At 43.0% G+C, this 17,331-nt stretch overlaps 1 protein-coding gene and 1 long non-coding RNA gene across 2 annotated transcripts; both read left to right on the top strand.

The window, feature by feature from the left end:
* Positions 1-2,633: 2,633 nt before the first annotated feature.
* Positions 2,634-16,913, top strand: CYB5A (cytochrome b5 type A). Its single transcript, XM_080378330.1, has 5 exons — positions 2,634-2,885; positions 10,533-10,661; positions 12,505-12,534; positions 14,939-14,973; positions 15,796-16,913. The coding sequence occupies exons 1-5, from the start codon at positions 2,742-2,744 to the stop codon at positions 15,872-15,874; spliced, it is 417 nt and encodes a 138-aa protein (XP_080234456.1). The 5' UTR covers positions 2,634-2,741; the 3' UTR covers positions 15,875-16,913.
* Positions 2,892-10,244, top strand: LOC308060067. The gene is made up of 2 exons (XR_013926582.1): positions 2,892-9,244; positions 9,392-10,244. It is a non-coding gene; the product is annotated as an uncharacterized lncRNA (long non-coding RNA).
* Positions 16,914-17,331: the final 418 nt, after the last annotated feature.

The raw sequence follows: 17,331 nt of genomic DNA, 5'->3' as shown, positions 1-17,331 counted from the left end.
TTTGCTGTTCTGATTTTGCTTTCCCCTACTTACAGTGTAACACATTAAAAAGATTAACCTCAGTCATATTCTAGAAAAATCACAAGGTCAGTGTTTTATAACTGTGATTTAAAAGAAAATAATGTTTCCTGGTTTCTTACGCTTAAAGGAAAATACATTTCAAGTTTTATCTAGCAGTCATGAAAAGTACATTTTTTTAAAATGCCAGCCAAGACTACCACTTCATCAGAGAATTCCAAAAGCTACAGCTTAAGGGAAAAGACCATTTTAAACAAATGAGAAAAAAGTCTTGTCCGTTTGCAAACACAGAAAAGAAAAAAGTCTGCGTCCTCAGCTTTCATAATGTTGAAAAGAATCCTCAATGGCCAACTGGGGATTTTTGTGGTGAAGATGTTGTAAAACCCATGTGGCAATGCTCCAGCGATTGGCTTGCTATTTGAGGCCAACTCCCCTGTGGGAACCACTCTGCATTCAGTGTAAGTTAAATCTTCCCAGTCATCTTAAAAGCTAATGGGATAGAGTGCTTGAAAATGGCTTCTCCCTTCAGGGGAGAGGATAAAGAGATTAAGTACCAGTTAAGATAGAACTAGCAGTTATAAATCATAGGAAATAAACCAAACTGCCTTCTGTACAACTAGGAGAACTTAACATGTGTGGGAGAAACTACATCTTTAGATGCTAATAATCACAAGACGTGAACTTGAAACCACTACAGAGTTCCTGCTGAGCTGAACAGGACATCAGTCAGAGAATGGCTATCACAGGTTTTCTGTCAAAACAGACAAGTAAGTCACAGAGCTTGGCAGAGGTATTTCTTATTTTCAGTAATGACCTGGAAGATGGAATGAAGAGCCTCCTTATTAAAGCTGAGAATGACACCAAGCTGTGAGGGACAGTAGCTACTCCTCCCATTTGGCTGACTGTAATGAACTAGAGATGGTATCTCAAGATTTTGGTGGCATTCAGCAAGGAAGTATGAAGCCCTGCTGCACACAGATAAGCAATAGCACATGCACGGGGTACGGAACAACTACCTAAGCACCAGCTTTGAGGAAAGGTTCCTCAACAGATCATGCCGGGTAAATTGTAGTATGCTGCTGAAGTCATGCTGTAAACAAAGCCCACAAAAAAAGCCCCAGCCTGTAATCACGCTGGAGCACGTTCACAGGGCTGTTGCTGCTGAGGCACCCAAGCAGGGTACAGGTGTGCCACGGACACCCATACTGATTCAAGTAGCAAACAAAGCCATCAAGCACATCTGAGGCCAGAGAGAAGGAACCTGGTTTTAGCTTAAACAAAACTGAGGGAAAATAGGGTGGTGAGTGGGTGAAAGGGCATCACCAAGAGAAAGGGAAAGCCCTGCTCCCTGTGCCCTCAGTTCACCAGGTAGCAAGGCAGGTGAGGCATCGCAGGGAAGCCTCGGCTCAACGCCCGCGGGAGAGCTCTCCCAAGGCAGTGCGAGGGGCTCCTGCGACAGCCGGGAGGTTTTGAGGAGCTACTGTAAGGAAGCACCTCGGGCACCGACGCGCCGCAGGCCGCTGCCGCCGGGCTCCCTCAGGGGCTACGAAGGGAGTCGCGCGTACCCAGCCTTCCGCGCGAGCAACCGCCGCGCGCCTCCCGCCTTCGGCGCGTGCAACCGCTGCGCGCGGGCTGCGCGGAAGGCGGCTCCGGGACCATCCGCCCGCCAGCGGCCGCTCCAGCGCCTGGGGCCCTGCCGGCGGCAGTTCAGGGTCACTGAGGGTGCGGGTGTGACTGCCCCGGCCGGCCCCTGGCCTGCTGCAAAACCGGGCAGGAGAGAGCGACCTGCTCCCTGCCGGCACGGGAGGTGGGCGCCCGCACCTGCCACCGCCTCTGCGGGGAGAACCGGCAGCAATCGCGGGGAAGCAAAGGCGGCGGAAGGTACCCGCCGGGCAGCGTGCCCCAGCCGCGGCTTGGTAGGGCTGGGTCGCTGCGGGCCGCCCAGGAGAGCGGGAGGCGCTGGTAGCCGTAAGGCCCTGCGCGTGCTGGGGAGCTCGTCCCCTTGCCTGAGGCGGGACGCGACGCGAGACGTGACCGGACCGACGGTCTTCACAACAAAGCGGGCGGTCACGGCACCGCTCAGCTCCTGACAACACCCGCGTTTTGTTTCCATTGTAACAGCTGCTTGTTCCTAACATTAAAATGTGCCGACTGCAACGACGCGATCGCCGGTAAACGAGCAGCACGTTGCCAGAGCGGGGCGTCAGCCTGTTTTGGTGTAAGCAACGCCGCGACTGAACGGCCAGCTGGCTGCCAGGCGGCCCGCCGCTCACTGCCGCCGAAGGCAACAGCACACACCGCCCCCCGCGGCAACGCCCTTCGCCCACTGCCGGCGGGGCGGGGGGGAACCTCGGGGCCGGATTCCAGCGGCGGCCGCGAAAGGAACACGGCGGGGTCGCTGCCCGGGCACCACTGCCCCCATTGCCGCTGTGGCCCGTGACCGGCGCTGGGTCATGTGGAAGGCGCCTCCCACCCCGCGACGGGGGGAGGAGGCGGAGCACACGAGTGCCTCTCTCCCGGCCGCCAGCCCGACGCCGTCTTTGAAAAGCATTCCGCTCCGCCAATGAGAAGCCGGGGGAGGGCGGGGAGGCGGGGCCGTGGCGGGCGGTGATAGGCTTGCGGCTCGGCTGCCGTAGGCGTGCGCCGGTGGGAGCGGGGCTGCAGCCTGTTGCGGAGCCGGCGCGGCTGCGGGTGGTGGCGGTGCTGTGTCGTGCCTGGGGGACATGGTGGGCTCCAGCGAGGCCGGGGACGAGCCGTGGCGCGGCCGCTACTACCGGCTGGAGGAGGTGCAGAAGCACAACAACAGCCAGAGCACCTGGATCATCCTGCACCACCGTATCTACGATGTCACCAAGTTTCTAGATGAGGTGGGTGCCCGGGGAGGGCGGGGAAGCCCCGCGCCATGCCGCCGGGACGCTGCGGGTACCGGCGCGCCCCGAGCCCGGCGGTGTGGTGCGGACTCGCCGGCTGGCCCCGCGGGCTCCCCGCGCCGCGGCCGGGGGCAGCCCCTTGCGGGCTTTCGTCGGCCTCCCCCGGGCGGGGGCGGGCGCTGTGGGTGCCGCCCTCGGCCGGCCCGCGGTAGCGCTCTGCAGGCACGGACGTGTGGCGGCCCCGGGCCTCGGCTGCGGCGCCGGCGGGGCAGGGGCCGCCGCTGGGGCAGGAGGCGGCCGGGTGTGCCACCCCCCGGCGGCGTGTGACCTGCTGCTGCAGCCGCGCCCCGCCTGCCCCTGCCCTCGCTGCCGCTGCAGGGACCGAGGCTCCCGCAGGGCTTCGCTCGTACGGCGCTGCCCGGGCGCAGGGGGGAGCAGCGGCCCGGCTGAGCGCCCTGCCTGTGCTGTTGTGCTTTGGCTACCCCCGCCCCACGGTTAACGATCGATGGTTTTGATCGCAGGCTGATGGTTAGCAGTTGATGTAATCGGTGATACTCGTGGCTAATAAGCGTTTTCATTACTGAACTAAAACCTTCTTCTGTTGCAACTACGGGGCAGATTTTGTTAGTATTAAACGTAGCTAGGATTCATTAGCCATATTTTGAATTTTCTCCCTTGCGGCCGTTCTTCCCAATCTGCAAATATCTAGCATCCAATTAAAAAGTTATGGTAGACTTACATTAGTTTCTTTAAGAATATAGCACAGATTGGTAGAGATGTGACACAATTCAAGCCTCAGTAGTTCTTTGGCCCTATCTTGACTTTTGTAGCAATAAACACTTGACTTTCAAAGTACAAATTGTGCGTTTTGCAAATAAGAAGTTGGCATGCAGTATTTCAAAGGCAGCATTCACACAGGTAATATTTCATTCTTAAGCTGTGTGCCAGCACAAATTGGCTTTTCATTGTAAAACTGATCTACTGACTCTTCCTTAATTCTTTTTCATCTAGCCCTATCCCTGGTCTGGCTTATCTGCAGTTACGGAAATATTTGTTTGGTTATGTGGTCAGGGTAAGGTCAATTTCATTACAGAAGCCCTGGAGGAGAATGCACTCTCTCATGCAGCCCGAGAAATTGAAGTAGCTGTTCTTGGAAACTTGATCAGTTTTGATTGATACAGAATTGTAGAAGCGCTTCCAGGATGGGGGCCAAAAAACCCCCAAACCTAACACAACACAAGAAGAAAAACACACTTGACAAAAAAACCAGAAAAACCACCAAAACCCAGGGTCTAATGAGCTTGTGGATGTAATTAGTTACACAGACAAGCTGACAGCCTCTTCCTTCAGTACTTGTGATTAAATAGGTAAATATTAAGAGGCACTATGTTGTGCAGATTTCTTCAAGAACATCTTCATTTCAGACTTAAGGGTAATGTTGCCAATTCGGCAGCATATCAAAAGAATTCAGTTTGTCTGTAAGGAGTTAAATAGTTGTTTCTTGGACAACTGTGTGATGTCTTGCACACTGTGGTACATATGGGTCAAACTGTAGCCTCATGCTAAACAATTTTCAATAGAATACGGCTGGTTTGGGAGCTGAAATTTCTGGGTCATATTCTGAGATTATTCAAATTAATGAGATTGCACAACACATTTTCAACAAAGTATCTAAATGAAGCTCCTAAGGAAAACTCTTGGATATCTCATCATGTGTACTGTGTTGGTGACTTTTGGGATGGAACCTTTGGATTGAAGAATATTTCACAGGACACTTTCTTACCTTGCTTTTTTTTTTCTTTTTGAGTGCTTTTGACACCCAGTTACTTTATCAAGTGATATGCTAATTCTTCCGATGCTGTCAGACACCCTGAGACTTTTACACCTGACAGGAGGAATTGGAGCTAGCCTCTTGCTGATTCCTTCAGTAAGCACTTCTCAGTGAAGTGGATATTAAGTTAGCTGTTTCAATGGCATTGTTGCTAAAACTAGATTTTACTTCTTGCAGGAGTAGAAAAGCTTAAAATATTTCAAGAATTAAATGTAGGCTACTAAAGTAAGTCCAGTAATACTAAAGAGGATGCACTGCTAAAGCATCATCTCACTCCTGCTCTTTCCAAGTGTAAACAGGTAAAAGTATCAGTTTACTAGGGAGCGAAGAACTGGGAACAGAGGCTGGCTTCACCAGTTTCATTTCTTAATTCAACAAGCGATCTTTCCAGCCAATGCCTTAACCTGTGGAAATAGTTTCTTAATGATTATGAAGTTGTAAACTGTACAGTGCTTCAGTGTTAAAGACACTCTGGATGCTCTCATACCTAATAAGTGAAAGTATGCTGCTGCTTTTCACTCCATTATAGTGCTTAAAGGGTGTATTTCCTCTGTCTAGCTGTTGTCTCTTCATAAAGCTTGTAGATTTTAGTGAAACTTGTTTGTTTTGGGGAACCATAATCCTCTCTGAACACTTCATTGAAGTTAGCTAGTAAGTGGACAGGGGGGTGATGATGTGTATGTGTTGGGAGTGGTGAGGCTAAACAGGAGTGGAGGCATTGCACAGTGTGACCACTTTAGCTTGGTTTTCTAAGGGCAAGACTTAAGAGAATTTGAAATACAGATGAAGTGCTGGAGAAGGAAAGGATTGTGTACTTTTGGCACCTTGTCCTAGGGGTTACTGAAGGTGAAGATTCCAGCCACTGCACTTTTATTTTTAAATGCAGATCTTAGGGAAACTTTATAACTTGACTATGTATTTCTGAATTTTCTTTGAGTATCAAAGTATATCCTCTAGGAGAAAGAATCAAGAGATACCAGCTTCTGCAGTGTGGTATATGAAAGCTCTTAGCAAGACAGACTATTCTTGAGACCAGAAACTTGTATGCTACCATTTTCATCCAAAGGCTGTTGGACCCATACAGAAAATATGGGAAACCTTTTCATAGTTTCAGGTCCTACATAATTTAAGGGAAAATAGCTACTAGAAATGCACTTGTAATCACAGCAGTATCTTATGGCTGTATCTGCATTGCAGATAATTACATGTATAAATAATATTAAATGTCAATTAATGGATTAAGTATGTTGGTAATGCTTGATGATATTTCTTCATAGTTCAATCTGACTAGTCAGGCTTTGACATCATTCTAATGAGCTAAACAAGAGTAGCTGAGCCTATAAAAACAAGAATTAAATGATCAGTGTCTCGATCTACTTGCCATTGCAGTGGGAGTCCTCTCTATGGCTTTTGTAGGAACTTGTTTGATCCCTTAAGCTAGGCAGAGAAGCAAGAATAGAAACATCTCCGCCTGAGAGAAATATGTTGTCCTGGGAGCTAACTATGGTATGTATTTAATATTAATCTAATAGAGGCTTTTGTTTAGGTTACATCAACTGTTGCTGGTCTCAAAATTTAGTGAAAACATTCATGGCCAGTGAACATAGGAGTTTTTTAATAGAGTATGAACTTATTTTCTAAACAAAAGGGACAACTCCCACGAAATTTGTTTTGTAACGCTGATCAAATAAAGTGGAGAAAAACAAATACTGTTTTACTTTTGTCAGAATGAAAAAAGTTCTCTCCGCTATGTGGCAATAAGTTACATTCGTTCAGTGTGATAGTATTGTGGAGGAGTATCATAGCACTTTCTCTGTTTAAAGTAATAAATAGCTAACACGAAAAGGTGCAGGTACTGGCACATTTTGAAGTCTGTCAACTGACCATGTGAATTTGTATTGCAGAATTTTGCAATCTAAGGATTAAAAACAGTGTTATTACTTCCTTAAGTTCTGATGAACCTTGCAGGAGGCTTTGAAAATGCTTTGAAGGATAACACTTCTTAGCACTCTTCTATGCAAGACACTGCAAGCTGTAACTGTTTGAGTGTGAGTAGCACCCAGGTAGTGGAAATTTCTTTTGCCCTTTGTCTAAAAAAACCCTGATGATGGCTTTCAAAAAGACACTCTTATAAAGAGGTCTACTCTCCTAAGCTCCTCAAGTTTTACGTGAGTGCAGAAGTTCTGTCCTCTAACTTGAATTGGTGGTAGAAGTAATTTGGAGGGCTCTTTTCAGACTACATGAAAGTACCCTTAAAACAAACAAGTATTAGTCTATCACAATGAAGCTGAGGTTCTCTGGGTGTTTCTGGCTCCTTCGCTGCCCCTTTCTGGTTCTTGTTCCCTGTAGTGCAGAAAGCAAAACTTGAATTTATAAGGCTGCCACTGGTGGAGGCCTTTGCTGATCACCCCAAAGTTAAACCGGACCTTAGATCTGACTTTCCCAGAAGTGGGAGGGAGCAGAAATTGTGAATTAGGGTAGTTACACTTCAGTAGTGTCTTAAACTAGGGAACACTGAGAAAATTGCATGACACTACCAAGGGGGAGAAGAGGTGGTAGGTGTTGAGGATGAAATAATCTGGGTCAGAAGTGTGTGATGAGAGCAATGAGTTCAACTCTTTATTTGCTTTATCTAAAACTTTCCAATGTGCCGCTGTTACGAATTAGTCTATGCTATGTACTAGTGCTGGCTCTCTGCAGACTTCTGTTAGGTATGTAACTTAAATATCAATGCTTCTATATGGGGAATGTCCTAGGGATGAGCTAGACCAGCTTAGTTTATCAGTAAAAGCTTTTTCATTTCCCTTGAACTACAACTTCACCTGCAAAAACACTTCAGTTACTTGTATCAGCAGGATTTCAGTTTAGCAGTCACTGTCTCTGTAGGCCTTGGGAGCTTTCCAGTTCCAGGGTGTATCCAGAGGCTTTTCATTAAAGTAGAAAATCTGGTAGCAAGTTTTGTTTACCAGGCAGAAGTGTGAACAAAGGCCCTGTGTAAACAACCTTTTGAGAAACTCATCGAACCATGGAAAATGCTCAGCTTTTGATAGGAAAGTAATTTCTTGCCCTTTGTGAGATATTACAGTTGCTCCCTTTCGTTAGGGGAGGTGAAGTCTTTTCATTAATTGCTTGTATTACAAGCCCTCTGCAAACAACTATAATGTAACTTTGCATCTTTAAGCAGAGGTGCCATGTAAAAGGAAAGTGTTTATAGTTTTCAAGTACTTTGTCTAGTAGGTTAGTAGCAACATCATCTGCTAGATGGCTTAGATTGGGAACTCCGTGTGATTCTCTCGACCTTAGTCTTGCTGTCATGAGGAAAAAATACTACCGGTTTTCCAGTTGTGGTGGCAGAGGTCTGGGTGGCTTTTCCCTTTCCTGTCATGTGTGATAAGGGGGTTTGTCATAGTCACTTTGTTGACACTAATATTATGGGTTTGTAGACAGAGGGATAAGTTACTAATTAGCTCAAAACCTAATTCTACAGAGAAAAAAAGCTGACCGTGTAGCTACAGGGTTGCTTTGTAGTGGCACAAGGGAGGGATTTGGGAACAAATTAGTGTATGTTCTGTAACCAGCAACCTGAGAGTAGTTTAAGTACTCTGTGAAGTAGTTTTAATGTAGATGCAGTTATACTAGTAGATATCCATTTAGATGGTTGGTGAAGTTTTTGGAGGAACTAGTGCAGACTACATGATCTTGACAACTTGCTGGAGCAGCTGGTGTTTTAACTACTTGTAGGAGTAGGGTTTGGTTTCATTGCAATGCATGAGTGTGTGCCTATATGCTGCTCATGCTACTGGTGCTTTGTGGGTAGTTTAACTGTGGTGCCTTTTGCTACTTGTTGATGTAGTCTTCGTTAAGCATGTTTTGCAGCTCTTTCTGCAGAAGAGGGTATATATAGTCTATTTTGGGCAGCACAATTCTTTAGCATGATACTAAAAAACAAACACAACCTCCCAAAACCCCATGCTGCTGAAGGAATTAGAGGACTTAGTTGTGGCATATCTGGGAGACCCTGTTAGACCCACGTTCAGCTTCTTAGATGTGCTGTATATTTCAAGGCACTGAACTTGTGTGAGCCTTCAACTTTTGTCCAGTTGAATACTTATCAGAATGCATTCAAGGGCAGGATTTCTGTGAGCATGCCATATTTGCACATCTGCTTGCGTAATCTTAACTCTGCATGTACCCTTTTAACCTTTTTTTGGCTCAGTTGCTGTGCCTAGTCTTTTTTATCAATTGCTTAATCTTGCTTTTGCTTAGTCATTGTAGGGATCCCTTACCCTTGTAGCTGTGATATCTTGGCTCTTTAAAAAAAAAAAAAGTGTTCTTTTTTGTTTCTTTTTTTTTTAAAGCAACTTTCTTAATCTATTAAAATAACTGCCTTTAATGCAAAGATTCTAGTTTTGGAGTTCTGGTACTGCTGGAAACTGGTAGTAATAGTGTCTTCCTGATCCATATGAACAAGTCTTATTTTTTTGGAAGAGAAGGATTGATGGGAGATTAGTATGGTGGATTTGAAGTAAATGCAAACCTGAATTCCCTAAACTAACCTAAATGTTTATGCCATTTCTTTAATATACTGTCTAAGCATACCCTTTCCGTTCCGCTATGTTCCAGGCAAGTTGACCCTAAATAGTAGAATTTTTTCCTATTTTTGTAACTTCAGATGCTGTAGTCAGAAACATTAAGAACAGAATTGAGGCTCCAAAGACTTATTTCTTCTGTCACTGGTAAAGTGTTAGAACTTACTTCATGGTCACCTTAATCCAAGGCAGTAGTACTAAAATGTTTTCAACTTGCTTACCTAATCATTCCTGGTGTTTATGTAGTAGTTTCCTACTTAAAAGTTGAGTGGTGAATTTTTATGGCATGTTACTTACCTGTTGTATGGAAGAGTAAGTTGAAGCTGGAAAAATTCTGAACTAGAACATGTGATATATCTTGCAGTATGTACAGAGTTATTTGATAGATGAAGATGTGGAACTGCATACAGTCCCAAAAGGGCATCCTGGGGAGGAATAAAAGTCAATGGAGAACAGGGATTTCTGTTAAGGGAGTGGTGATGGGTTGAGGCATTAGGATATACTGGGAGACAGCTTGTTTACATTGTGAGGTTTTTATCAGCAATGTAGTTCTGGGTTTCCTTAGTCTGCTAAAACCAAATTGCTTTTCTAGTGACTTGTAACTGTTTAAGCACAACTGAAAGCTCATACGTAGTGTCTTACTAAATAACCTTTAAGGGTCCTTTCCAAAAGAAATTATTGTATGATTATCTGGTGTGACCCCCCCCAGCTCAAATTGGAACTAAGTTCAGGTTCCTTAGTGCCTTGTGCAGGCAACCTCAAAGGCTGGAGATTCTGCACGCTCCCTTGCCAACTTGTTTTAGTGCTTGGTTGCTCTTATTAATAGCTTTTTTAGTTAGATCTACCTGGAATATTCTTGCTGCAACTTAAACTTTTTTGCCTTTATCCTTTTGTTATAGAAAGCATTTGGGTAAAAATGTAAATTTCTTGCAGAAATGAGAACATGGACTGTATCTTTAGGTAACAGTGGGGCTAATAAGAGTGACTGATTCCCATAATGTTCTAAATGCTTTAGTCTCTAGGAGTACAAACTTAGTTTCCTTGGTTTTGGCTTCAGAGAGTACATAAAGCTCTCTAGTTGAACAGAGAGTCATGTTTGCTTTTAGAAGTCTAGCAGCTGATTTTGCAAGGAAACTTTATTTTTAGAAATGTAGAAATGAAGAATTTACGTTTTTAGAGTGTGGAGTGGCTTTTAGTAACAAATTCAAACTCATTAAATTACAGCACCCAGGTGGTGAAGAGGTCCTTAGGGAGCAAGCTGGGGGAGATGCTACTGAGAACTTTGAAGATGTTGGCCATTCTACAGATGCAAGAAAACTGTCAGAAACCTTTATTGTTGGGGAACTTCATCCGGTGAGTATGAGAGTACCAGTACTTGCTGTTACTGTAGAGCAGGGGTCCTCAAACTTTTTAAGCAGGGGGCCGGCACACAGATGAAGTGGCAGGCAGCCATCTGCGGCTGCTTGGTTTCCCTCCCTAACCGCCAGTGGAGGGGGAGGGGTAGGGGGGTTCTGTAAGTACCGGGGCCAGATTGGGGACCCTGGGTGGCCATCTCCAGCCCGCGGGCCATAGTTTGGGGACCCCTGCTGTAGTGTCTTTGCATCTAGTTACTTCTCTGTAATTCACTTCAGAATAAAGGAGGGCTGCTACACTGGTTAGATGCTAGCCCTGCAGCTGTGTAAGGGTAGACCTAGGCTGCAGATAGATTGTACACCCTGCAATGTGAAGAGATTTGATGAGTGTAGCGTCAGGATGGTCACACTTGAAAGTTTGCTGCTTTGAAATATTTTACAGCATAGTTCTTGAATAAGATGAATACAGAATCATGCCACTTCTAGTGTACCCTGTGAGCTCTATGAGACTTAATAACCCCTGAAGGTCCTATGTCAGAATGTCTAGACCTTTTCTTTGTCAATATGCAAAGTGATTGCTAACAGCTGCTTTCATCATTGTAAATACATATGCCAGGCTTCCATCTGGATCTAAAAGTATAATCCTGGCTCTTCATATGTATGTTTAGACAACAGCAGTTTACTTCTGGTTTGATACTGTCTCCCCCCTTGTCTGGCTCTCCCTGTTTTGAGCTGTATCAGTGTTCCCTACTCATAGTTGTCAGGGTTCTTTATGATCTCTTCCCACTGGATCATCTGTCACTTCTTCACTGTCCTTATCATTTTCTGTACTTTTAACAAACGTCTTCCTGTTGCCTCACGTTTTAAAGGATTTATTTCTAGCTACAGAGCTGATGCCTTGACTTCCTTCAGATAAACCCTATTTAAGCTCTCCTGCATCTTAATGTTTAAAAACCACTTGTTAGAGATTTAGGCTGCTCGCGCCAATCTGCTCTACTTCACTGCCTGTTCCTGCCTCTTCTCTTTTCCTCTTCTGTTTTGTCTTACATTTGGGATAAACATCACTGTCTTGAGTAGCATGTTTCAGAGTAGGATTCCTGACCTTGTTTGTCTTGGGTCCTCTCATGATAAATATTAATAGTGTAGCTTCTAATACTAAATAATTAATCCCTCATGCACATTTTTAACCTTGCAGGCTTGTCTTCTATTTCAAATGGCAGCTGATGCCAGTGAAGTTGTTCTTAACATGGCTATGTCTTTGGTTCTTCCTTGTTGGACAAGTGTGCTTTCATTGGATATGAAACAAACAGCTTGATAGTTCAATGTACAAATACAGTACTGTCAAGAAAATATACTGTTGAGCTTTTTTGTAATGAATGTGACTGTTCAAGTAAAACATGAGTTTTCGAATTTGGGACATTTTCACTGGATGTTGGACCAAAACTATTTAGGTGACTTTGCCCGATTAAAATGAGTAGACTAGGCTGAAGTAAACCGATACAACTGCAATCAGTATATAAGCTAAGGTTATGTACTGTTCAGAGACAGTGAATAATCTTAGAAAATACAGTACATCAGTAAATACAAAACCATGGACATGAGAAACAATGAAATATGTTGGAGACTCAGGTTTCCCTTCTTTATTGTACTGGGAAGTTATTATTTAAGGAAGTGATCTTGTGTAGCTCAAAATCATACACTGACATCTACTTTTTGCGAGTCTGTGTCCTAGGTAAAAATAGGTACACATTAACAGAATAAATTGCAAACTGAATTTAGTGGTGTATAGGTTTTTTTAATGACTTGGGACTCCGTCTGAATGTTGTTTTCTTGTTTTCCTGCAGGATGATAGAGGGAAGCTTCAGAAACCAACAGTAAGTGCGTTTCTTGAAATGCAGTGGTTTCTTCTGGGCATTAGGAGGGGTAGTGTCCACCTGTAAATGGTATATCCCCAGAGGCAAAAATAATTCAGCTTGATTTAAGTGGTGTTTCAGGTCATAAATCTCCTAAATCTGTTGATCTGACTTGGAATTATTCTTCCTGTTAGCTGTTCGGGTTTTTTTAAATTTGTGTGGTTTTGAACCAAGAGGTTACTAAGTGTGAGGCATTACACCATAGCAGAAACATGACTCTAGAATCAGTCAATGGTTTTCTAATATTTAGTTTAAGAAAAAAATATCCATTTATTAACAGAGTGGATTAAATGAATAAGTGTTTGTAGGGAAAAAATGTGATGCTGAACAATATATTGGTAACAGTAGCAGATGGAGAATGTAGAGGCATTTGATTGCTGTATTATATATCAGTTGATTTGCAATTGTGAACCCTTTCAAGGTGAAAATGCTGTTTGCTTCCTGTTTTGGTAGATTTTGCTGAGTGTCCTGTCAATGCAGCATTGCACATACTTTATAGGGTTTTTTTCTCCTGTCTCTAGTAGAATGAAGTTGTGTTGGCACTGGACTATCAAACTCAAAAAACTCAGATGCCCCTTAAAAGGAGCACGTGCTTCGGAGATTACTGTGTACAGCTGCCGCTGCTGTGTGTGTCTAGAGGATGCTTGTTTGGGGCTGGCTTAACAGTACAGCAGTGTGCTTAGGAAATAGTTGAAGATTATTTTTAAATGAAGTGGAGTAGGATCTTATGAGAGATTATCTTAAACAATCACTTTTGTAAGATCTTATAATATGAATAGGTTAAAGGAAAGAAAAAAATTAAATATATATGCTAAAATGTTCAATATAGCAATTCTGAATTTTATTATTAATTAAGGACTGGAACTAGTCCACCATTAAGAGTCATTACTGCAGTTCAGAACTTCTTCCCACCAAGAATAACATCTGCTATTCAGATTTCTTTTGAAATTCAGGACAGTTTAAACTTAAGTTGGAAGAGCAGCAGCCATAAATGCAACCGAGAAACACAGCCCAGTGTAAGCTGCAGTATACAATCCCTCGATTAAGCTTACAGGGACTTAATAAACTGAAGTACTTATTCTGAGTTTGGCCAAAGCGTGGTCCATTGGGAGTTAAGATGTATCCAAATGACTTTTTACTACACTCCTATCTGGTTTATTCCCTTGTTTTAGTGCTGCTCATAATTATCTACACTGACATGCGTGTGTTCTGTGATTCCAGAAGGAAGCTGGAGCACTTTCCTCCAGCAGGACATGTGGGTGCAGCTGATAAGACAGTTTCACTTTACTGTGCAGTCTGGGTGGGTAACATGACAGGTTAGGCCCTGTGCCGTGGCTCTCGAGGAGCTGTCAGGAGGCCTTGTGCTTTCAAATGTCCTTCTTGTCCTTCCACTGTATTTAAAGTACCCTCAGTGTACATGTCCAGTGGCACAGTGTTTAAAAACAGGTTTGATGCCCTGGGCTGTATTGCTCTTACTGGCTTGGTATGTGGGGAACCATCCCCTGGTGCTGGATGTGGGGAGCCTGTTGTGGAAGGTGTTAGCCTTGATAATGTGGGTGCAAGCTGTGCTGTGCTGTCAGGTTTGGGACTAGTTTTTCATAGGTAGGTTAACAAAACTCATGTAGATGTAATCACCGAGTCTTATTCTTGTGAACATGGTATTTGTCACAGGTAAATCTATGATGATTTGGGTGCTTGTAGTCTGTTTGAACCTATGAGAGGATGTTAGGAATCTTTCATTTTGTAAATGAATTGCAAATATTCTGATACTGAAGCAATTCATTTATGAATGATGGACCTTGTATCACTAAACTTAAGTACAGTTTTAATGCTTAGATCTTTTAAGTGCGCTTAGGGACATGTGCATTTAGTAGTATTCAAACTAATTAAGTCTTCATGTAAATTGTGTGTGTGTACCCAGCTGTGATTTGATCTTGTAGTGCTTCTTTTTCTACGCAAACTGAACAAGAAGTCCATATCAGTATTAGAAACAACTGTAACTGATTCTTACGGGGTTTGAAATACCATGCTAAAATACTGAATTTTATATCCACAAGGGTTATTAATTAGTAGCTTTCTGTATGTAGGTTTGATATAAGAAATAACTTCATGAAAAACTTGCAGCAAAATTCCTTGTGATCATATTTTTTTTAAGTTCTGATGTGGTGTTGACTACAGAAACTGCTGCTAGCTTCTAATACAATAGCCTGTTACAGGAATTCTGAGAAAATGCTTTCCCAATGCCATGTACTGAGTTGTTTTTACATTAGTCCCACTTAATGAGTTTTGAGAAATTGAGGAGCTAGTTAAGATGGAGAAGGGGTGTCTGCCTAATGTAAGTATCTTTTTGTGCTTTGCTTTCCAGGAAACTCTTATTACCACTACTCAGTCCAATTCCAGGTATAGTATGACACCTGAAGTCAAACTTGAAGTTCCTCATGTTTATGTTTCTGAAGCTTAGAAAGCTGAACAGCTTCTACCTGCTGTCAGAAGATGGTGTATGAAAATTCTGTTCTACATAAAGGCCATGTTGGCATCTCTATGAGCATGTTAGCTTACTAGCTAATTTTTTTTCCCCTCATTGATGTGTATCAGTATCTACCAAATGGTTTCTGTTGCACAAGCCTTTATTTCTGGAGGCTACCAGATGAATAGAAGGTATATGATGCCATTGCTAACTTTTTTACTGACACGGACACAACACTTTAAAATTTGTTGTAACTGTTGCATCTAAGGGAAGTAAGAGGATTGTTTGTCTGTAAGGAGGAAAATCTGTCAGAACTGGGAGACCACTTTGGAATACCACTTTAAGGAATTAAACCTTTTATAGGTACATGCTGCTGACAACTGTCTGTTGCTGAAAGCTCAAGGGAGTTGTTCCATCCATGCCTCTCTAGGTGGGGAGCGTGGGTGCCTGAAAGTGTCATTTGATGCTGCTATTTAAATGGCTTTTGAATCAATGATGTTTTGGGCAGCACGCCATGACTTTAAACCTGTCTGCAGTCTTACTCTTCTCTAGTAAGCAACTGGTAAGGTCTAGTATAAACTATAATGGTACAAGCTTTTTTACTTGACTAGGGTATTACTGGCCAGCCCAGGTGTTCTGTTGCCCTAACTTTGAAATATTTGTTGGAGTGGGGAGAAAGGACTTCTTTAAATAATGACTTTTTAAACTTGTTGGTTGTCGCTTCCTAAACTTCTGTTTCAAAAACTTCCTTCTAGTTCATGGTCCAACTGGGTGATCCCGGCAATAGCAGCAATTATTGTGGCCCTGATGTATCGTTCCTACATGTCGGAGTAAGCACCTTACAGAGAACTAATGCAAGAAGAGACTGATCTGGGAGAGAATATAAGCAATCCTAACCCAGTATGTTCCCAGACAAAAGCCTGATGTCTGAAGAAAAATTCAACTTTTTCAGAAAACTGAACAATTCTTTTCTGCTGTGCACTTTTCTTAATGTTGCCTTCTTATTTGCTGTTCTGAAGGGATAAAGAGGCAGCATTTCTTTTTGTATAACAATTTTATTCTCCAATGAATTATTTGATTACTGTATGGGTTTCTGTGTTAGAATATTGGTTTGTATGTAACACTCTGATTCTGTTTCTCTTTAACCTGTAAAGAGAGTCCTATGGACCCCATTACTTATAAATTTTACAGCTTTAAATGACTACCAAAACTGTGTACATGTATTTGTCCATGTACACAACTTCAATTAACTTAAAAATTATGTTGTCTTAAATGTAGTATGTTTGAATGAAATGCTAATTAAATGTAATAAAGAAAAAAGCAGAGTTGGAGTAGTAGGTACTGGTGCCCATAAGTGATTGGTCCCTACCAATCAGGCTATAATGAGCTGACTTTTTTTCCCCTTTCCTCTTGACATCTTCTCTTATAGTTGTTGTAGATGCTGCTACTAGCAAACTGTTCTCTTGTCTTGGCTCACATTGAAAATTTCAGGTGATACATGAAACCCAATGTTTGGCTCAATTATGTCTGTCTCAGTTTTGTGAAGAGTAGCTGTTTTTTGCAAAAAAAAAAAAAAAGGGCAGAAAAAGGTAACTGCTATGAAATAATACTGTTCCTGCCAAGCACTCAGGTGACTAAATTTTTTCTGGAACTTTTAGACTTTTATAAAATCTTCACCTTTTGTCATTGTACATTGTGAGGGGGGAAAACATGGAATCTGTTTCTGACTGTTCTATGATGTGCTCCTTGGTGCTTTACTATGAAGAGATGACTATTTTCACTGCTAAATACAAGATAACTAAAAGTTTGCATTTTGTGGTGAACATTTTTAGTCATATGTAAATGATCATGAATAAAAGTTTAATTGCTTATTCTTGCTGGCTCAAACACATTCATTTCAAACTTTCTGGAAGGGATCCTATTGTGTATTGGGATGCTTATCAAAGTACCTCTTTGGTGCATGCTGAAAGTCCTTTATGCAGGGAAGTTGCATGTAACAAGTGAGAAAGTGTATTATGGAGCAGTTAGCATAGAAAAATGTTTTCATTGGTGTGATCTCAACATCAACTAGTGACTTTAGCAGTGGTTTGACCCTGAGGCTGTGCCTCCCTGACATTCATCAGGACTTGAAACACTATTCTAAAGGGTGCCTCTTGGCAGCACTAGGGAGGATGTATGTAGTTCATGTCCTGTATCACATCAAATCAAATTGAAAGATAGTATACAGTAAACATGAGATTTAAAAAAGGAAAAAAATAATACTTGGTGGGGGGAGGAGTGCTCTGACTTCA

The sequence above is a fragment of the Falco punctatus genome (genome assembly GCF_963210335.1).
Source record: "Falco punctatus genome assembly, chromosome: 3".
In the NCBI taxonomy this organism is placed as follows: domain Eukaryota; kingdom Metazoa; phylum Chordata; class Aves; order Falconiformes; family Falconidae; genus Falco; species Falco punctatus.
Note: the sequence above shows the minus strand (reverse complement) of the source record. Positions and strands in the feature narration are given on the sequence as shown.

What these genes read in the sequence shown, in the direction of transcription:
- CYB5A (XM_080378330.1), top strand. Translation starts at nt 2,742, where the DNA reads ATGGTGGGCTCCAGCGAGGCCGGGGACGAGCCGTGGCGCGGCCGCTAC. An exon ending in TCACCAAGTTTCTAGATGAG is followed by an intron (nt 2,886 to 10,532) that starts GTGGGTGCCCGG and finishes ATTAAATTACAG; the next exon opens with CACCCAGGTGGTGAAGAGGT. An exon ending in ACTACTCAGTCCAATTCCAG is followed by an intron (nt 14,974 to 15,795) that starts GTATAGTATGAC and finishes ACTTCCTTCTAG; the next exon opens with TTCATGGTCCAACTGGGTGA.